Source organism: Rhynchophorus ferrugineus, unplaced genomic scaffold, assembly GCF_030347505.1.
Source record: "Rhynchophorus ferrugineus isolate W39M unplaced genomic scaffold, kcgeb_rfMv2 rfM2, whole genome shotgun sequence".
NCBI classification, from domain to species: domain Eukaryota; kingdom Metazoa; phylum Arthropoda; class Insecta; order Coleoptera; family Curculionidae; genus Rhynchophorus; species Rhynchophorus ferrugineus.
Window position 1 is genome coordinate 85,131,299 of NW_027472581.1, and position 17,604 is coordinate 85,148,902.

The 17,604-nt window shown below is 34.1% G+C and overlaps 1 protein-coding gene across 1 annotated transcript in view; it reads left to right on the plus strand.

Annotated features, from left to right (window-relative positions):
• LOC143191537 (kinesin-like protein CG14535) overlaps positions 1-17,086 on the plus strand; it is a 660,599-nt gene extending 643,513 nt beyond the window's left edge. Inside the window, exons 12-23 of the mRNA XM_076396712.1 lie at positions 3,291-3,458; positions 4,757-4,921; positions 4,979-5,176; positions 5,234-5,462; positions 7,503-7,619; positions 7,680-7,970; positions 8,025-8,205; positions 8,266-8,415; positions 8,468-8,652; positions 8,707-8,925; positions 8,984-9,620; positions 14,396-17,086. Of these exons, the coding sequence (XP_076252827.1) occupies positions 3,291-3,458; positions 4,757-4,921; positions 4,979-5,176; positions 5,234-5,462; positions 7,503-7,619; positions 7,680-7,970; positions 8,025-8,205; positions 8,266-8,415; positions 8,468-8,652; positions 8,707-8,925; positions 8,984-9,620; positions 14,396-14,560 (2,705 nt within the window). The 3' untranslated portion in view covers positions 14,561-17,086. The remainder of the gene's footprint in view (positions 1-3,290; positions 3,459-4,756; positions 4,922-4,978; positions 5,177-5,233; positions 5,463-7,502; positions 7,620-7,679; positions 7,971-8,024; positions 8,206-8,265; positions 8,416-8,467; positions 8,653-8,706; positions 8,926-8,983; positions 9,621-14,395) is intronic.
• Positions 17,087-17,604: the final 518 nt, after the last annotated feature.

A 17,604-nucleotide genomic window follows, 5' to 3' on the forward strand; every position in this document is an offset into this window, starting at 1 on the left:
AAACTAGTTCGTGTGGTTTGGTTTACTTCAATTTTCTGATTTCCTGCATGTTGTCCCGTAGCTGGATTGCTTCTACGTTGCTGTGATTTAGCGATATTATTTCATGTTTTAAGCCGAAATGTTGGATCGCTTTATATATATTTGATTTCGAGGTCATCATGTAGCTCTTCGTTGGGACTTTGTTTTTGTTTTCGATTATTAGTTGGTTTGATGTTTTAGTTAAAATTCATATTTGCACACCATAGTTCGAAATTGGCTTTATGATTGACTGCAAAATCATTCTCATTGAGTTTAGGTCAAGTTAAACGTATCTTCTGACTAACCAGTACAGTTGCTTGGCTTTAAGGCTAATATTCCCTGCCTTTTTATCTGATATGATGTTTCCAATTTAACCTACCATCGTGATGTATTCCAAGGTATTTAGCTGATTTTGTGTTTAAGCAATCGGACATCCGTTAGGAGATGTAATTAGGTTTCTATCATTTCTCCCCAACGCAATATTATCATGTACAGATTTCAAGCTATTAAGCTGCATTTTCCAATCTCTAATCCATCTTTTGCCATGATAGCTATGTCGTCGGTAAACATTCCATGTACTGTTTATTTTTATTGATGGAATACCAACAGCATAGAGCAAATACAGGAGTGGTCCCAAGACACTACCTTTTGGAACTCCAGTTGAAAAAATCTTAAGAATGCTCCTTCATGCCAGACCCTAAATTTTTTTTCGAAAAGATATTATTCCAGCAGTAGGCAGTAATTTTGCAATAGTAATTTGCTCATTTTGTATATTAATCCCAAATGCCATACCCGGTCAAAACTTTATTAAAGTCAAAGTATATTGCGGGGTGTATTTATTTCCTTCCAATGCTTCTTCAACAACCGCTGTTACTCTGTGTACTTGATATATTTCTGTGATGATTTCGAAACCCAAACTGGAAATCTGGAATTTCTATAAATGGTTTAATACGTTTAAACAGCAGTTTCTCAAATAATATTGATATCACAGGTAGCAGCGAAATAGGCCTGTAAGATCCGACTTGTTCTCCCTGTTTGTCAGGTTATTTAAGCATAATTATTCGAGCAACTTCAAGACATTGCGGAGCATGCTTTATTCTTAAACGGGCATTGAATATATGTATCAACATGATTATTGCTTTTCGTGGGAGCTCTTTCAAGAACCCAGATGAAATATCATCAATTCCGGAAGCCTTTTTAATATTGAGGTTGATATCAATTTCCATTGGATAAATCAGATTTACAGCTACATCGGGCTCATAAGCATGCTTTATACTGTAATATTACCATACAAGAAAAAGTTGAATTACATTTACAAATGGGTACGTATGGCTAAGAAGAATTGTTAAATGAGTTTACATTTTCTTAGTCTAGCTTTAACTAACTGTTGAGGAACTGTTCATATTGAAATTATGTGTACTGAGAGTTGGACATTGACGAAAATCGCTCGTTTTTTGGATTTCTCTTGGATTATTGATGGTGGCTAACAAGGCTGATTCACGAAACCCCTTTCTGCATCCCGATTCGTTTAGATAGATGACTTTTTCACTTAGATGGGACACGTGCTTTGAAATCTTTTGATTAAATATTTGGACCCATTTTGCTCCTATTATCTGGAGAGCTCGATAATAAACCAAACTCTTGGATAACTATGTGTTTTATATTTCCCTTGGCGTCTTTCCTACTACGACCTGGCTTCACCAGATATTCGACATAATACGATACTTTTATATTGCTTGAAATCATAATTCTTTTCCCATGTTACAAATTATATTAGGATTATTTTTACTACCATATACATACAAAGAAAGTTACATTTTTCCTCAGAACCTAAAATAGTCCTAAAACCTAAAAGTCAATATTCAGACCATGCATATTAATAAATACTGTGATTAAAGGATAGAACTTTGGCTTTTGAAATAAATCTCTGTTATCCCCTTCAATACAGTGGCCTCAAAACAGATTTTTAAATTTAGAAATACAACCAAAAGTTCCAAGAGTAGGGCGATCAGAAGAGTAGGGCGGTAATGGAATCGATATATCATTATCTTTGTGAAGCTTAAAATGAGTCAAACATTCTCCTGGATTCCTAATATACTTCAACAGTACTTCTCTTTATATTTAGTATTATTGATCTATATATTATTATGTCTTACTGTTGTTGTTACATATTTGACTTCATCAAGTTCAGCACATCAATTTGAACTGCTATAACTCAAAAACAAACTGTAAGAAAATGCAACTTCAACCCTGTAATTACTAATTTATGGCCATAAATAGCTTTGGGAACTATCGACTGAAAATAGTTGAAACAGTCGACATAACGAATTATATATATATATATATATATATATATATATATATATATATTACAAAAGAAAAGGAAAAATTACTAAAATACTATTAAAGGAAGTAGGATTACTTTTATATTTAAATGTTATGTAGATCAGACTAAAGGAATGGAATTTTTCTATGGAATGGAATAATACCCCACAAATATTTTATCGTATGTTAATATTTTTAAATAATATCCTATATACAAATATAGACAATACAATAGAACTTAAACAAAACTTAAAAACTAAAGACGCATAATCATGAATACTAAATAAATGTTAAATATATACCTAATTATGAAAAAAAACTAACCCAGGACATTACTAAAAATGATCGCGCAATAACTGCTAGAGCTTTTTAAAATAAAGTAAATATTCATTATTGAACCGACATGTATTGTATCAAAAATTGGGCGATAATGGAATCGATATGTCATTATCTTTGTGAGACATATAGTTATCGGCCCATAATTAAGGATTTTTTTGAGTTAAACAATATCGAGCAAACGACACATTGCACAGAACCATTTTATATACTTCTCCAATTTTATTAATTACAGTCTAAATAATATTTTTTAATAACATCCAGCTAAAAACACTCATTACATTATTAATTGTGTAGATGACAAATATTATTATACTACTTTCTTTTGAATATTTAAAGATCTTGTTGAAAATAAAAACTTAGGAAAGCGCCAATACTAAAACTTTAACAGTTGAATTTAAATTAAGTAGACCTCGACTGCAAAATCTTATTTTTTACAAGTATTCTTTCAACATGATGTGACATTAAGCTTGCATTTAAGACAATCGACTAAAATCAATTGTCACATCATTTTTTTAATGTAAGAATTCTTTAACAATTTAACAATTGTATTTACATGATAATATCAACTTTTACTTAATGACCATCAATTAATGAAATATTTGTTATAGTTGCTGGAGGACGATCCAGACTTCACCTCATAGACCTGGGAAATTCGGAACGAGGCAAGGCCAGCGGAGGAATCCCTCTATCTGGAGTCGGCAATATTCTTCTGGCGATTTTCAATGGACAAAAACATCTACCCTACAAGGAGCACAAATTAACACATCTTCTGAAAGGTAATATAATGATTTCATAAATATATTTTTTTGTTCGAGTTTCAACAATTCTTTTATTCAAATACATTGTTTGATGTACCTTTAGAATACATGTCTTTAAGTTATTACACACTAGTATATCTAATATTCCTCTGAATATTCCCATCGTTATTGCTACTGATTTTATTAATTTAAGTAAATTTTTATGTTGTGTTTCAAAATTATTGGATCTCAGGAGATCTATTAATGATTTGTCCTAAAGAATTAAAAGGTCAATTTAAAAGTTCCCGGCCTACCATAGTAAAACCCATTTTTTTTTTTGGCAAAATTAGTTTTTTTATTCAACATAATTCCCTTCAAGGGTGATACAGTGATTATAGCGACTCTCCAACTTACGTACGTAGTACGCTTTGTCCTTTGCTTCAAAATAGGCTTCAGTTTCGACGATCACCTCTTCATTCGACGAAAATGTCTTCCCAGCGAGCATTATTTTGAGATCTGAGGACAGAAAATAGTCGCTGGGGGGCAGATCTGCACTTTCCTTTTCTTCAAATGCAGCCGTTTTTCGCCGATTTCGTCCTTCAAACGGCCCAATAATACTATGTTTGATCCATTGTCACATATCGACAGCTTTCTCATACCCAAATATTCGTGAATGATAGGATGTACACGTTCAGTTAATCTAAAATCTTTAGAGTGTCTGCTATTTCATTCAGTTTCAATTTACGGTCAGTCAACGTCTTTTGGTACTCATTTCACCACGTCTAAACTTAGCATACCAATCATTGATGGTTTATTTTTCTGGGGCAGTGTCCGGAAACTCGGCATCAAGTCAAGCTTTTACTTCAACTCTATGTTGTCCCTTAAAAAAGCAATATTTTATCAACACGCGAAATTCCTTTTTATCCATTTTTTTCACAATAACAAAAGTCGCTTCACTCAAAATGCTATAATTCATAAACTAATGATCCGACAGCTGTCAAATTTATACACGCATCTTTTGAGGGTTAGGGCTAACTGACAACATATGGGTTTAGTTCTAGTAGCGCCATCTATGTGTCAGGCCGGGGACTTTTCAATTGACCTGTTACTTGTTCATAAGAAACAGAGGAATATTTAACCTATTTTCATATGTTAAGAGCGTGTTGCAATAGATATCACAAAAGCTCAGTTATATTATTCACTGTTCATTCAAATCCATTGTTTATGTGCTCAAATTACTTTTAACTTTTACGTCTTCACTATTATTAAATCATCTTCTGTTTTATGAAAAATTCAACTTTTTAACCACTGTTGTTGAAATAAACTAAACTTTACAGATTGCTTGAGCTCGCTTACCTGTCATGCCGCCATGATTGTGCACGTGTCACCATTCGCACAAAATTATGCGGAAACCTTGACCACTGTTCAACTGGCATCCAGAATCCATCGCATGAGACGCAGAAAAATCAAGTTCGTATCTACCGCAGCTGGTAACGGATCAGGTTAGTTTCCAAGATGACTTATCGCGACCAAACAGAAATAAAATTTCCGATTTACAGGTGGATCTTCTGGAGAGGAACAGGCCAGAACCACCGGTACTAGTAGCGAGCCAGATCCGTCCAGCAGCGACCTGTCAGCTGATACGGTGATTTACGTGGGACGAGCTGACGATGCCACCGATGGGGAACATCCTCCCGTTTACCTCCCCAGTTTGAACTCCGGCGACAATCGTTGTGTGATGAGCAAGGCTTTGAGAGGTAATAATGTAAAATCAGTGCCAATATTCTTACCACGATGTTCTCCTGATCCTGTAGGTTCCTCTGCTGAACAGCGACCCACTAAATCATCCCCAAAACTCGAGAGAGAAGACAAGATGAACCACCGTCCAAACAAAACACCATCACAAAGCACCAAAACGTCACCGTGTCATACCAATTCGCCGAAATCCTCGCCCAGTCGGATACCATCAGTAAAGAAAGTTGCTGACCCCTTGAAGCACACAGTGAATGGAGGAAGTGATGAACAATGGATTGATGGACCTAGGTGAGATAAATTTAAAGCATAATATGTTTTGAACAATATATATAGAAAATTACAAAGGTTACATACAAAAAATCCTTTGATGCTTTTCTAAATAGTACTGTTTCTACCTAAATTTCCATGGTTTCAAATTCTAATATTTTGTGGTAACGTTACACCTTGAACTGCTGTACTTGTTCCAAGAATGCGTGGACTAGGGCTATTTTTCATAGCTTGAATTGAAATAATTTATAGCTAGGGGTCTTCAATAAGCTAGTGCTAATATCTTCAATCCCTCTTTGGCGACCTTACAGTTTAAACAGCGATACCTTCGCCCGAACACCACTTAAATATGTGAATAAATACACCGAGCAACTACGAAAATATTTCAAATCCAACATCAACCTGTCTTCTGTTGAAACCAACAAAGTGTAGTACTAACTACTCTGCTGAAACTGATGTGCTCTACTGTAATTACTTGTCACATCACGTGACCAGATACCAAGCCCGTTTCAGTGCTGTATTGATAGAGCATATAACATATATGAGTCTGGTATAGATAGATCAATAATGAGAAGGAACAGAGAAAACTAAACTTAAAATGAGTCAAACATTATCCTGGATTCCTAATATACTTCAACAGTACTTCTCTTTATATTTAGTATTACTGATCTATATAATATTATGTCTTACTATTGTTGTTACATATTTAACTTCATCAAGTATTTTAACACATCAACTTGAACTGCTATAACTCAAAAACAAACTGAGAGAAAATGCAACTTCAACCTTGTAATTACTAATTTATGGCCATAAATAGCGTTGGGAACTATCGACTGAAAACAGTTGAAACAGTCGACAGTCGATATAACGATTTATATATAATTATTATAGCTATATATATACATATATATATATATATATATATATATATATATATATACATATATATATATATATATATATATATATATATATATATATATATATTGCTATAATAATTGCTATATTCAGTCAAATGCACGGTTCGACTGTTTTATTCAATTCGTGATATCAGACGAATATGTACAAATTCTTTTCTGTATAAATTGTGAGAGAGGAAAGGAAGGAGATGATTGCTTGGACCAATTGTATAGGTGCCTATATTTTCCAACAGTAGTATAAGCGAGAGGGATATGTACATATTCCTTCACGTACTAACATTACAAAAGAAAAGGAAAAAAATAATTACTAAAATACTATTAACATGCAATTAATAATTTAATTTTAAAGGAAGTAGGATTAGTTTTATATTTGAATATTATGTAGATCAGTGAAAAGGAATAGAATTTTTCTATGGAATGGAATAATACCCCACAAATATACAAATATAGACAATACAATAGAACTTAAACAAAACCTAAAAACTAAAGATGTACGATAACCATAAATAGTAAATAAAAATTAAACATACACGTAATCATAGAAAAAAAAACTAATTCATGACATAATTAAAAATGATCGCACAATAAGTACTAGAGCTTTTTAAAATAAAGTAAATGCTTTATTCATTATTGAACCGACATGTTTTTTAACAAAAATCGAGAGAATAATCGAAATATTACCTATTATTGTCATAAAAACAGTCAAAACTATTTTACTTTTTATTATTCACGATTTTAATCTTTTTACCCTATTACATTTGCAATCTTGAAAAAATATTAAAAAATATAAATCTATGTAAGCCTAAATTCGGTTTTCTTCGAATTCGCGACTAGGACGACTGAGCCAGAATGTTAAAAATCAGTCGAATGAAATTAGTAGAACCAAAAATAGTAACTAAAAGTACACGACTGAAACAGTCGATAGTAAATAGTAATAAAATCAGTCGGACCGAAAATAGCAACTGAAAACAGTCACTAGTAAAAAGTATTAAAATCAATCAAACCAAAAATAGCGACTGATACAGTCGATAGTAAAAAGTAATCAAGTACTAAAGAGTCAATAATAAATCGATAGTCAATTTCAGTCGGAAATTCCCAAAGCTAATCATAAACATTATCTTTATCCGATTTCCTTTTACAGGATATCAAAAAGTAAAGTAGCAGAAGCTAGACACTTAGTTAAGGAACCATGTCACATCAAGAAACGTGAAACCTGGATTGATGGCCCAATGCAAGGTTCTGCTGAAAACCAGCAAGGGTAATCCGAACATAAATTAATCCCCTCTATTTAACTAACAGACGTTTATATTCCCCCCAGGTATGGTTACATGGACTCACACAAGAAAAACATGATCCGTAAATGGGTAGAACACCAGACATCCCAAATTGTCAAGAACAAGTTCAGTACCACCGCCACCAGTAGTACTCATCTGCAAAGTCAACGGCACGGGAGTGCTCGAGACGGTACCCCTAAAGAATTGACGCAATTCAAATCATGTTCCGTCGAACCGGACCAAGAGGATGAGACCGTCTACAAAACACTGAACTCCAGCAGGAAACACGAAATCGTCGAAGAAAGCGTTATCAGGACTGGATTGAAACTGAGCAGGTAAGATACTGTGATATAAGATTTCAGCAAAACTTGATTATATGTTATTTGCAGTAATTCTAGATCGGATAATGCTATTCCTGAGGCGGAAAGCCCGTTAGAGGACCAGCAACGGCACGAGGACGCTTTCGTGGACGACGATGAGGAAGAACCGGAGTTACCTCCAGCGTTGCCCATCATACAACCGCTGAGTTCTCGAGAAGTGTCTTTGGAGAGTTTGGACATGATTCTTAAGGTTGTTTATAGTTATTTAAGACTATTTCTCTTGATGCTTATCGCTGAATTGCTGATTTAGGAGAGGATGTTATCTAATGCTGAGTACAGTAAGAGTTACCAGAGCAATTACGACCAAGAACAAGTCGGCAATGAAGACGACGAGATCTTGGAGATAATCGAAGTAGAAGAACCATTGGAACCAGTTCCAATGATCGACAGTTGTCTGCAGGTACTTTTTATGTTACATTGCAATAATTTGGTGGTCACCTATGAACTTCTAGGTAACTGAGGAGGATATCGCATACTGTATGGGTCTATCCGAAAATCCTCTCCCCGAAGTGGATCAGGGAAATCCCCTGGATCATCCCCTAAGGATACTGAGTCAAGAGAACCTAACTGTGGTGTCGACTTTTACTGATTCCATGTCGGTTTACACGGATTTAGAAAGAATTTTACCTAGGCACAGGTATATTTTATTTTAATTCATTTTCCATGGATAATTGTTGTTGAATTTATGTAGGTACGATCGGTACTACGATGATTACGAGGATCCCGATAATCCTTATCCGAAAACCAACGGAAATATGGCGTTCGATGACACGACAAGAAGAAAATTCGACCAGCTGGCGCGTCTTCATGAACTATATACTAACAGACTGGCGAAAGCGACTGTGGGTACTTCAGAGACTTTTCAAGCTCAACAGAGGAAGTGCGACAGTCAAAACAGAACGTTAACGCGGTAAATAATCATATTCTAATTTCACTAATTATTTTTATAGGTTTAATAATATTTGTAGATGTGAGAGTTTAACTCTGAATGATATGCTATATGGAGGAGGTCGTGACGTCCAAGACAACAGCAGTATCTACTCAGAACCAGCCTACGTACAGGAAAAATTCTGCGAGAACTGTAAAATAAGCATGACCCGACCGAACACCGTCCAAAACTGGTACGAGAACTCCTTCCTGAGCGCCAGTACTCAGGACCTGTCACGTCCCAACGAGCCTAAATGCGGCAGGTTCCTGCGCAATCATTGCCACGCCAAAATGAGCAGTCGAGAAGCCAATCTGGCTTTTTTACGGCATCCAGACGGTGCATCAAATCCGAATTTACTCAAAGAGACCGGCTTTAAGACGTCGCTGGTCCAAGATGTACCGTCTGTCGTCGAGAGAATGCAAAGGAAGACGTCCGAGCGGCAGCTGAACCTCGGTTCCATCACCGCGCAGCCGCAGAGCATGCCGCCTCCTCCTAGTTCGCTGCCGAACACGGAGCGTGCCAACAGAGCTGTTCTGAACTTGGAAACGGGAGTCACAGCCGTGAAGCTGAGCCAGAAGAATGAGGAATACGATTCTGGTCATGACTCTACGCCCAGGACTTCGAAACACAGCCCTGCGGCTATTTCAAGACGTGCAGAAAGCGGATATGATTCAGTGGTAAGTTCAGTAACAATCCCTCTGGCATAACCAGGTTTTCTTTGTTGCTTAATTTAAACTATAATTACCATCTTAAGTTCTTCATGATAATCCTTAAGATTATAATTAACGTTAAATAAGTAATTAAATAAATTGTAGACAATTCGGTAAATTAGCGAGGGTCATATGGTTTCTTTTCTGGGTATTATCCCATGAGTTTCTAGAAAAATGGATTTATATCGAGTTGCTTATAGAACGGAACAAGAGAGGGATCTTAAGTGTTTTAACAATAACGCCTCTCTGGGTTTTTTAGTCAATGGTTCATAGTAAATAAATCTGTAAAGAACCTTTCGATACAACCACCGTACTCAGTTGAATTCACTTCTCATTCAATTCAATATTCAGTACTACTAATAATTACTAGTTGTTTGGTACTTTTACCAATTTATCGCCTACAAATCTTCAGAAGTTGGATATTTAAAGTACATATAATTGTCTTATTAATAAGTTGCACTATACGGGACGGATTGTGCAGTATTGTTCTGGTATTTGTGAGAGAACTATTGGACATTTTGGTTTTGTGTGAGTAGTGGCGTTAGTTGTGAGGAGAAATAAAGGAAACGAACTTTGGTACCTATCTGTTTATAGCGCTTATTTTCTTCTAGAATTGAATGAGTAGTTTATTTTTTGTTTCATTGAAAATGTGTTCACAAGAATTCACAGTAACAGAATTGAAAGAGTTTTTAAAAGCCCGAAATTTTCCTGTAAATGGTAAAAGGGCCAAACTTATGGAATGATCGGAGGAAATATTCGAAAATATACTGAACTGACATGCGAGAACTTTCAAAAGTAAGCATCTAGACAAGCTTAATTTGAAATTGAAATGTATTGGTAAAATGGGCGGCTCACTGAGCAATTTTAATAGAGTAATTTTGAGCAATGGAAGCAGCAGATTCAAATTCTACGTGCATCTTTTCAGTTGGAGGATAATGCTGCTCGAGTTTTAATTTCTAACTTAAAAGGTCGTACATGGCTTCATTCTAAGCCAGTTCATTTGACGATATCAATCACCAACTTACTGGAAGCCACGGGACAAATATATAAAAATCGTCTCAATAAATTATTAAGGAGAAAAGAGTTCTAGAACAGAATGTGGAAAACCAGCGAACGATTTACTGATTATTATAACGACAAGGTATTACTAGCAAATCCGGTTCCCGTTGAAGAACAAGAGGTGACCGATATAGTTGATGGCATTTTGGCCAGATAGCTTCGAGATTAATGTCATATGTTACGTTTCCAGTCGCTTGCTGACTTATTAGAAGCATTCAAAAATATTCAACTGTATTGCAACAAGCCAAGTGGTGGTAACCATAAGATGTATAGTGCGAGAGGTAATAATTTTAACAAAACTTCAGCGCCTGGATATCTTTCAACGGAGTGTTAAAAAACTAAGAGGTATTTTGGTGCGAGTTTCAATTGTGGTGCAACGTCAGATCAACGAAGCGAGTGCCCTCACCGTCAATAATTAAATGTTGTAATTAGCGTTGGGAACTATCGACTGAAAACATTCGAAACAGTCTATAGTCGCAAAATAGTCAAAAAACTAGCGACTGAAATTAGTAATTACTATTACATTTACAATCTTGAAAAAATATTTAAAAATCTACATCTATGTAAGCCTAAATTCGGTATTTTTTTCGAATTCGCGACTAGGACGATAGAGCCAGAATGTTATAAATCAGTCGAATGAAATTAGTAGAACCGAAAATAGTAACTAAAAGTACACGAAACAGTCAATAGTAAATAGTAATAAAATCAGTCGGACCGAAAATAGCGACTGAAACAGTCACTAGTAAAAAGTAGTAAAGTCAGTCGAACCAAAAATAGCGACTGAAACAGTCGATAGTATAAAGTAGTCAATTACTAAACAGTAGACGGTCAATTTCAGTCGAAACTTCCCAACGCCGCGTTGTTTGTTATTGTGACTTATTGTAATTCTAAATATATCAGTTGTTATTGTTACTGATTGTTTGATACTCCCAATTTATCGCCTACAAAATAAATAATTTTCTTATCTAAACTATATTAAATATGCTAAGAAAGGGAGTACCGTAATCACTAGTAATTTACAAATTATATTGTCGTTTATATAATGCCATTATTAAACCAATCTAATCAAGACTGTTTAGTAAACAAGCATGCTCAAGTCTCCGAATAACCTGGAATAACCTCAAGAGATTTACGAGACTCCTTACAGACTTGCAACTATCGAGGTCATTGTCGTTTGATATTTTGTGGCTCTGCGTGTCACTAGATCTTTGCCATTATTTTAGGTTTCTATTTTATTGTTTATGTTTTTAGAACCACCTATATTAAAGCATAAAGGGTACAGGGGAGACCATTTATGATACCATCTAGAGACGTCTCATTATATTTCTTTTAATTTTTTTTATTAGAGCGCCCCCTAACTTCCAATTAAAAATAAAATTTTCATTAGTTCTCAAGATAAACATTCAGCCTCTCCGTATTGACGACTACAAATCTACCTTCATTTAAATACTTCACTTGATTATAATTGTATTTACTCAACTATTGATTTCTTATCAAAATATACAATTGCATAAACTTGTATAGGCATTCATTATTAATCGTTCTTCATATCACGTCCAGTTTTATTCATAAATATCAGTAAAATTTTAGTTAATATATCATCCAATATTTGAATTAAATTTAAATTAAAAGCAGCTTATTAATTATTAGGCCTATAAATTAGTTTTAGAGGATTTTTTTATAATTTGAAGCTTTCTTTTCAAAAATCGATACAATGTATTTTATTCAAAGTATAGTCCATCAATAGCCGCTACTTTTCTCCATCTTTCAGGCAATTTACGGATGCCATCTCGACAGGGCGATAACTCTTTTTAATGCCACGAATCGACCTATTTTTTTATTCTAAGAGCTTCTGAGACTTATTATGACTCATATTTCGGAAGAAGTAGTGCTCAGGAGGAGTAAAGTCTGGAGAATAGTATGATTTCACCAATTTTGCCACATATGGTCGAGCATTGCTCCGCTGTAGAATAACATTGTTGTGTCTTTGCTCGAATTTCGGTAGTTTTTCGCACAGTGCTTGGCTCAGAGGCATCAATTATAATCAAGAGCCTTTGTTGCTTGTGGAGGCAGTGATGGTTTCATCGAGTAATGCCTTAAAATCCTGGTATTCAATTGTTTTGTCTGCCCAGAACGCTCTTTTTCTTCGTTGTCATCATCACTTTCAAAACATCGTAACGATCGAGCTTGGTTTCCAAATTGAAGTAAAAAAATAAAACAAATACTCAGTGCAAATTCAAACACTTTCAACACGCTGAAATAAATGTTGGTGGGACTTCAACATCAAATTGGTTACAGATATACCCAGTGCGATTGAAACACAGTAACACCATCTTCTGTAAATCTTTTGTAATTAATTTATAGGCCTGACATATTTTTTTTAAATCTATCACCAAATAATTTAGCTGCAAGTTATAACTACTAGCTTGTTATTAACTTAGATATTTATCTAATAATTTGTCATATTTATTGCCCTTTATCTTTTCCTTTTATTATCAATTTTAAGTATACTAAATACGTATTTTGCAGTTAATTAATGACTTTTTGACTAACGTATTATGACTATAGTTTGTTATTGGCAACAGCATTGCATTAAATTTGACATATAAATGAATGTTAATCATCATTAACAGCAGTGGATAATACATCGAATTCAATTTTTGATTGCAAAATCATGAAGATTAAATAAAAAAACAAAACTGTCGAATTTAACGAAAGAGTCTCTTAAACCCTGGAAAGTACTATTTTGAGTTAATAATAACAGTGAGTTTCAGATTTATGATAACTAAGATTGAAGACTTGTATTAGTCATGGTGTAATTTTGTGCCTTTTGGATTCATTCCATTGACCCAAACAAGCAACAATGAATATTATATGAGTATGTTATTTTTATTAGGTACATTCTGATCATTTTTCATTTTAGAAAGGCATTTATTGTGGAACATATACAAATCAGTTTATTTTCAATAATGTTGTACTTTTTCCTATCTTTCCTATTTTCAAGATGTTGATACCGTATCAAATAAACGATATTGATCCTTCCTTCACAACTTTTACAATACGCCACAAAAAACTCATCTTTTTACCAGATATTCTCCACTATATTGAATGAATTTGAAATTAAATTTTCAGCCATATCGTATGGTAGCCATTTTTCCACCTCAAACTTTTCCCAACGCATGTCAACGTTTGTCAAACAGTTAAATAATCAATTTATAAGTCTAACAGTTTTTGGGAGTTTGATCTAGATATTCGTTCAATAAATATTGTAATTAGTTGTCTTCAAAATAACAACTTTTAAATCATTGTATCCAGAACCGACAACTACCATATCTTCGTGATTTTTGGAAAACCGTTATTGTACGTAAAAAATGCCAAAACTATGAATTTTAACAATTAGTTTAGGATGTTTAGCATATTCAGCAATATCTGATCAAAATATATGCAATCACCTAATATACCACTTGGGTAAAGGTACCAAAATACTCCCGAAGTCTCAACATTACTGCCCAATAACTCTTTTATTTTTCCATCTCATAATTATTAAAATTCAAGCAACGAAGAAAACTCTAAAAAACAATTCAGGGTTTCATAAAAGGGGTTACTTATTCGTATTTATCAATATTTGATAGGTTTAATAAACTAAATGACAGTACGATTGTAATAAACATCATTTATTTTAGGTACGTGACAGCGAGAGCAGCTCAATCGACTCCGAACCAACTAGGTTTTCGCACGTGGGCCGCAGAGGTAAATGCAAGCACAAGCACGAGAAGAGCTTCTGCTCCTGGTTCCTCAACCCCTTCACCTGCAAATACATCGACGAACCTCCCGAGACCCACTTCTAGGGATCGGTGTCCGCGGCCCAGGATCGTCGGTCCCCCGGACACGTCGACCACCGTTAACCACTGAACCACCCCGCCCCCTCGCCTCTCGCCGCCCCGTCCCCCCTCTTTTTGGTGTTCTATTGGTTGTTTTATCGGTTTCCTTCGTTTTTCTTTCGATGTGTATGATCTCAGGACATCTAGGCTGTATCTACTTATACGCACCTGCTGTTGGTTTTACCTTGAACGACAATTTGTAAATATCACCTATGAAAGATGAAAGATGAAGTCCACGAGAGGACGTCGTTGAATGCTATGTAACTTGAACGAATTAAATTTGAACATTATCTGATCAGAACTATCCCAAGACTGCATAAGCAATAGTTTCTTGATATTAAATTGCAGTTTCTGTCAGGAAAAAAACTCGATAATATAATGATGTTCAAAAATAATATCACGTTAAAAACAACTACATAAAGCCAAATAATGCGTGTCATCCAAATTATGCCTTCAAATAGTACTAAATGAAACACATTTGAAATAGATTTGGCTATATAATACGAAAATAACGTGAAGACTTTTTACAAGCTTAGTAGTATTTTAAAATTCTTTATTAATAATGAAAACTGTATGCTCTAGCTCCTTCCAGATGTTAGTATAAAGTTTTTTTTCTTCTATATACATCTTTTCAGTACTAGAACTGGTTAATGTAATAACAATAACATAACAATGTACCACATTTTTTACATAAAAAATCTTCCTTAGTCTTTAGAATATATAGATATTTTTACAATTTTTTATAAGTTATATGGTACCAATTAGGTACTATGGATCTTTTTTTATTTTAATCGCAATTTGTATTACTTTTCAAGTGGTTGGCAATATTGCGGGGCTTCGAACATTGTTTATAAATTGTCCTCAATATAAAAACTGTTCTGACCTCGAGTACTGTTGGCCTCCTCCTTTCCAGATCTCTCTGTGAGTTATATAGCTCAAAATACGAACTATATCGTAGAAAATGCTGAACCTCAACATCTGTACCAGCATTTTCCAGATATATTTATACCACTATGATCAGCGAACATCAAATCTCTCAAAAGAGACTGGGCACTATGTATATCACAATTTTGAAAAGTACAGAAGACACAGCATCTCTTTGACCAACACTAAGTTGTTTCTTTTTCGAACATATCGCTGCAAATCGGTTCAATATTTTCAATGAATATTTCTATTTGGCTATAGTAAGTATCCTTCATCTGGTCTTAACAAAGCAGCATTTATTTTACATTTTATCAATATATTGGAGTCCTCAATGGACATTTCAATCAATTCTGATGTTTATATGTACAAACATGTTTGGTCAGTAATAATTATTCTACAAGACTGTTTCTAAGCATAAGAAAATGGTTATCCGATATCATTTTATGAAAATTCATAGCTAGTTAGTTTAGAGCTAGTTATATTTAGATCAAATATGTATCATTCTACTTAACAAATACTAATGATGGCAAAAGTAACAATAAAAGACTTCAGCGACACCTACTTTAAAAGTATGAAGTCGTATTTATAGACATTATAGTATTATATTTCATCTTTTCCTTCATCAAGTGTTATCAACAAATCTAGCCATAGTAAGATTTTGTATTTGTGGTATGTCACGTGTATAGAATAAGTAAATAACAGAACCCAAAACACAGCTTGGCGATAGATCTGTTCTAGTTTATTTCATTGTTGAATAAACCGACTTCTTGTTTAACTCTAAACACCTGACTGAGATATAGAGGTTTAAGGGTTCAAGGTATTACTTCGGTGCAATTTTTGGGGTTTATACATGAAGCACTTATGCCAGATTTTATCGAGGTCTTACGCTACATCCAATATAACATATATACATCTATGAGTGGTTTTAACCCTTTTAAGAGAAGCTTTTCTTTAAACTTCAAATATTGCTAATAGCAATAAAATTGATCGATAAAATTTAGTGGTTTTCCTAAGTTCTATAATTGCTTAAACTTCATTACTTAAACAACAAAAAATACTGATGGATACTTTATGTTGAGGTTTGTTGAGGCATTGATTTAATTGTCCAAAAAGCATAATCAGAATAAGAAGTTATAGAAAGAGTGAACCTACCATTTTTAAAAAAGTAAATATTTTGAGGGTAAAGTGGAGGTATATGTGGCTTTTATTAAAAATACGTTTGAACACCATTGTATATATCAACAAAATTGTAACACAATTTGGGATAGTTCTACCACAAAATGAGTTAAAGCTCACAATCATCAACCGAAAACAAAAACCGAAATATGTCTAAATCGACTGACTGTTATCAAGGCTCAAAATTGAGATTTATCTCGATATATTTGATAAATATATTTTTGATCATTATTAGGTAACAAACGCTAGATCATATTGTATAAAATTGAAGACATTAACGGAGAACCTATGAATTAAACTAAGCTAATGTAAAATAATAAATGTATAAGATACAGGGCTTGAAGTAATTCGAAAAATGTGTTCAATATAGCGTTTTCTAACAAAAAGAAAAAACGGTCCGACGCGTTCAACGCGCGTTGGAACGAAGATGAAGGCACATATTTTTGCAGATTCGTAACTCTCTCGCTAGTAGATGTTGAATATTATTTGATAATACCCAGTAACTGAACAGTATGATGTATGTATACGTAAAATGTGTCAAATTTTCTTCAAAATACTTCTTTTATAGTTCGTTTTTTATTATTCATCATATACGAGTATTTATAAACGGCCATGTAGTGTGGAGTCAGACGCAAGAAAACTCCTGGCTCAGCTCGTCCAGGCTTCTATTATTGTGCATATCAGCATCAAGATAAAGGGAACAAAACCACAACACCTCCAAAAAGCTTCCGATCGAGCTGTTCCTTGGAAAAAAAGACATACACGAGCGCTTTTTGGACGGTATTTCATATTAAATAAAATAAAACAATTATCTTAAGACTGCTTCTCATCTCTATTCGTTCGAATCCCATTAATTTTAGAGATATAAATGCTTTCTGTATATTTATAACCTCGACGAATATGTTATAGAA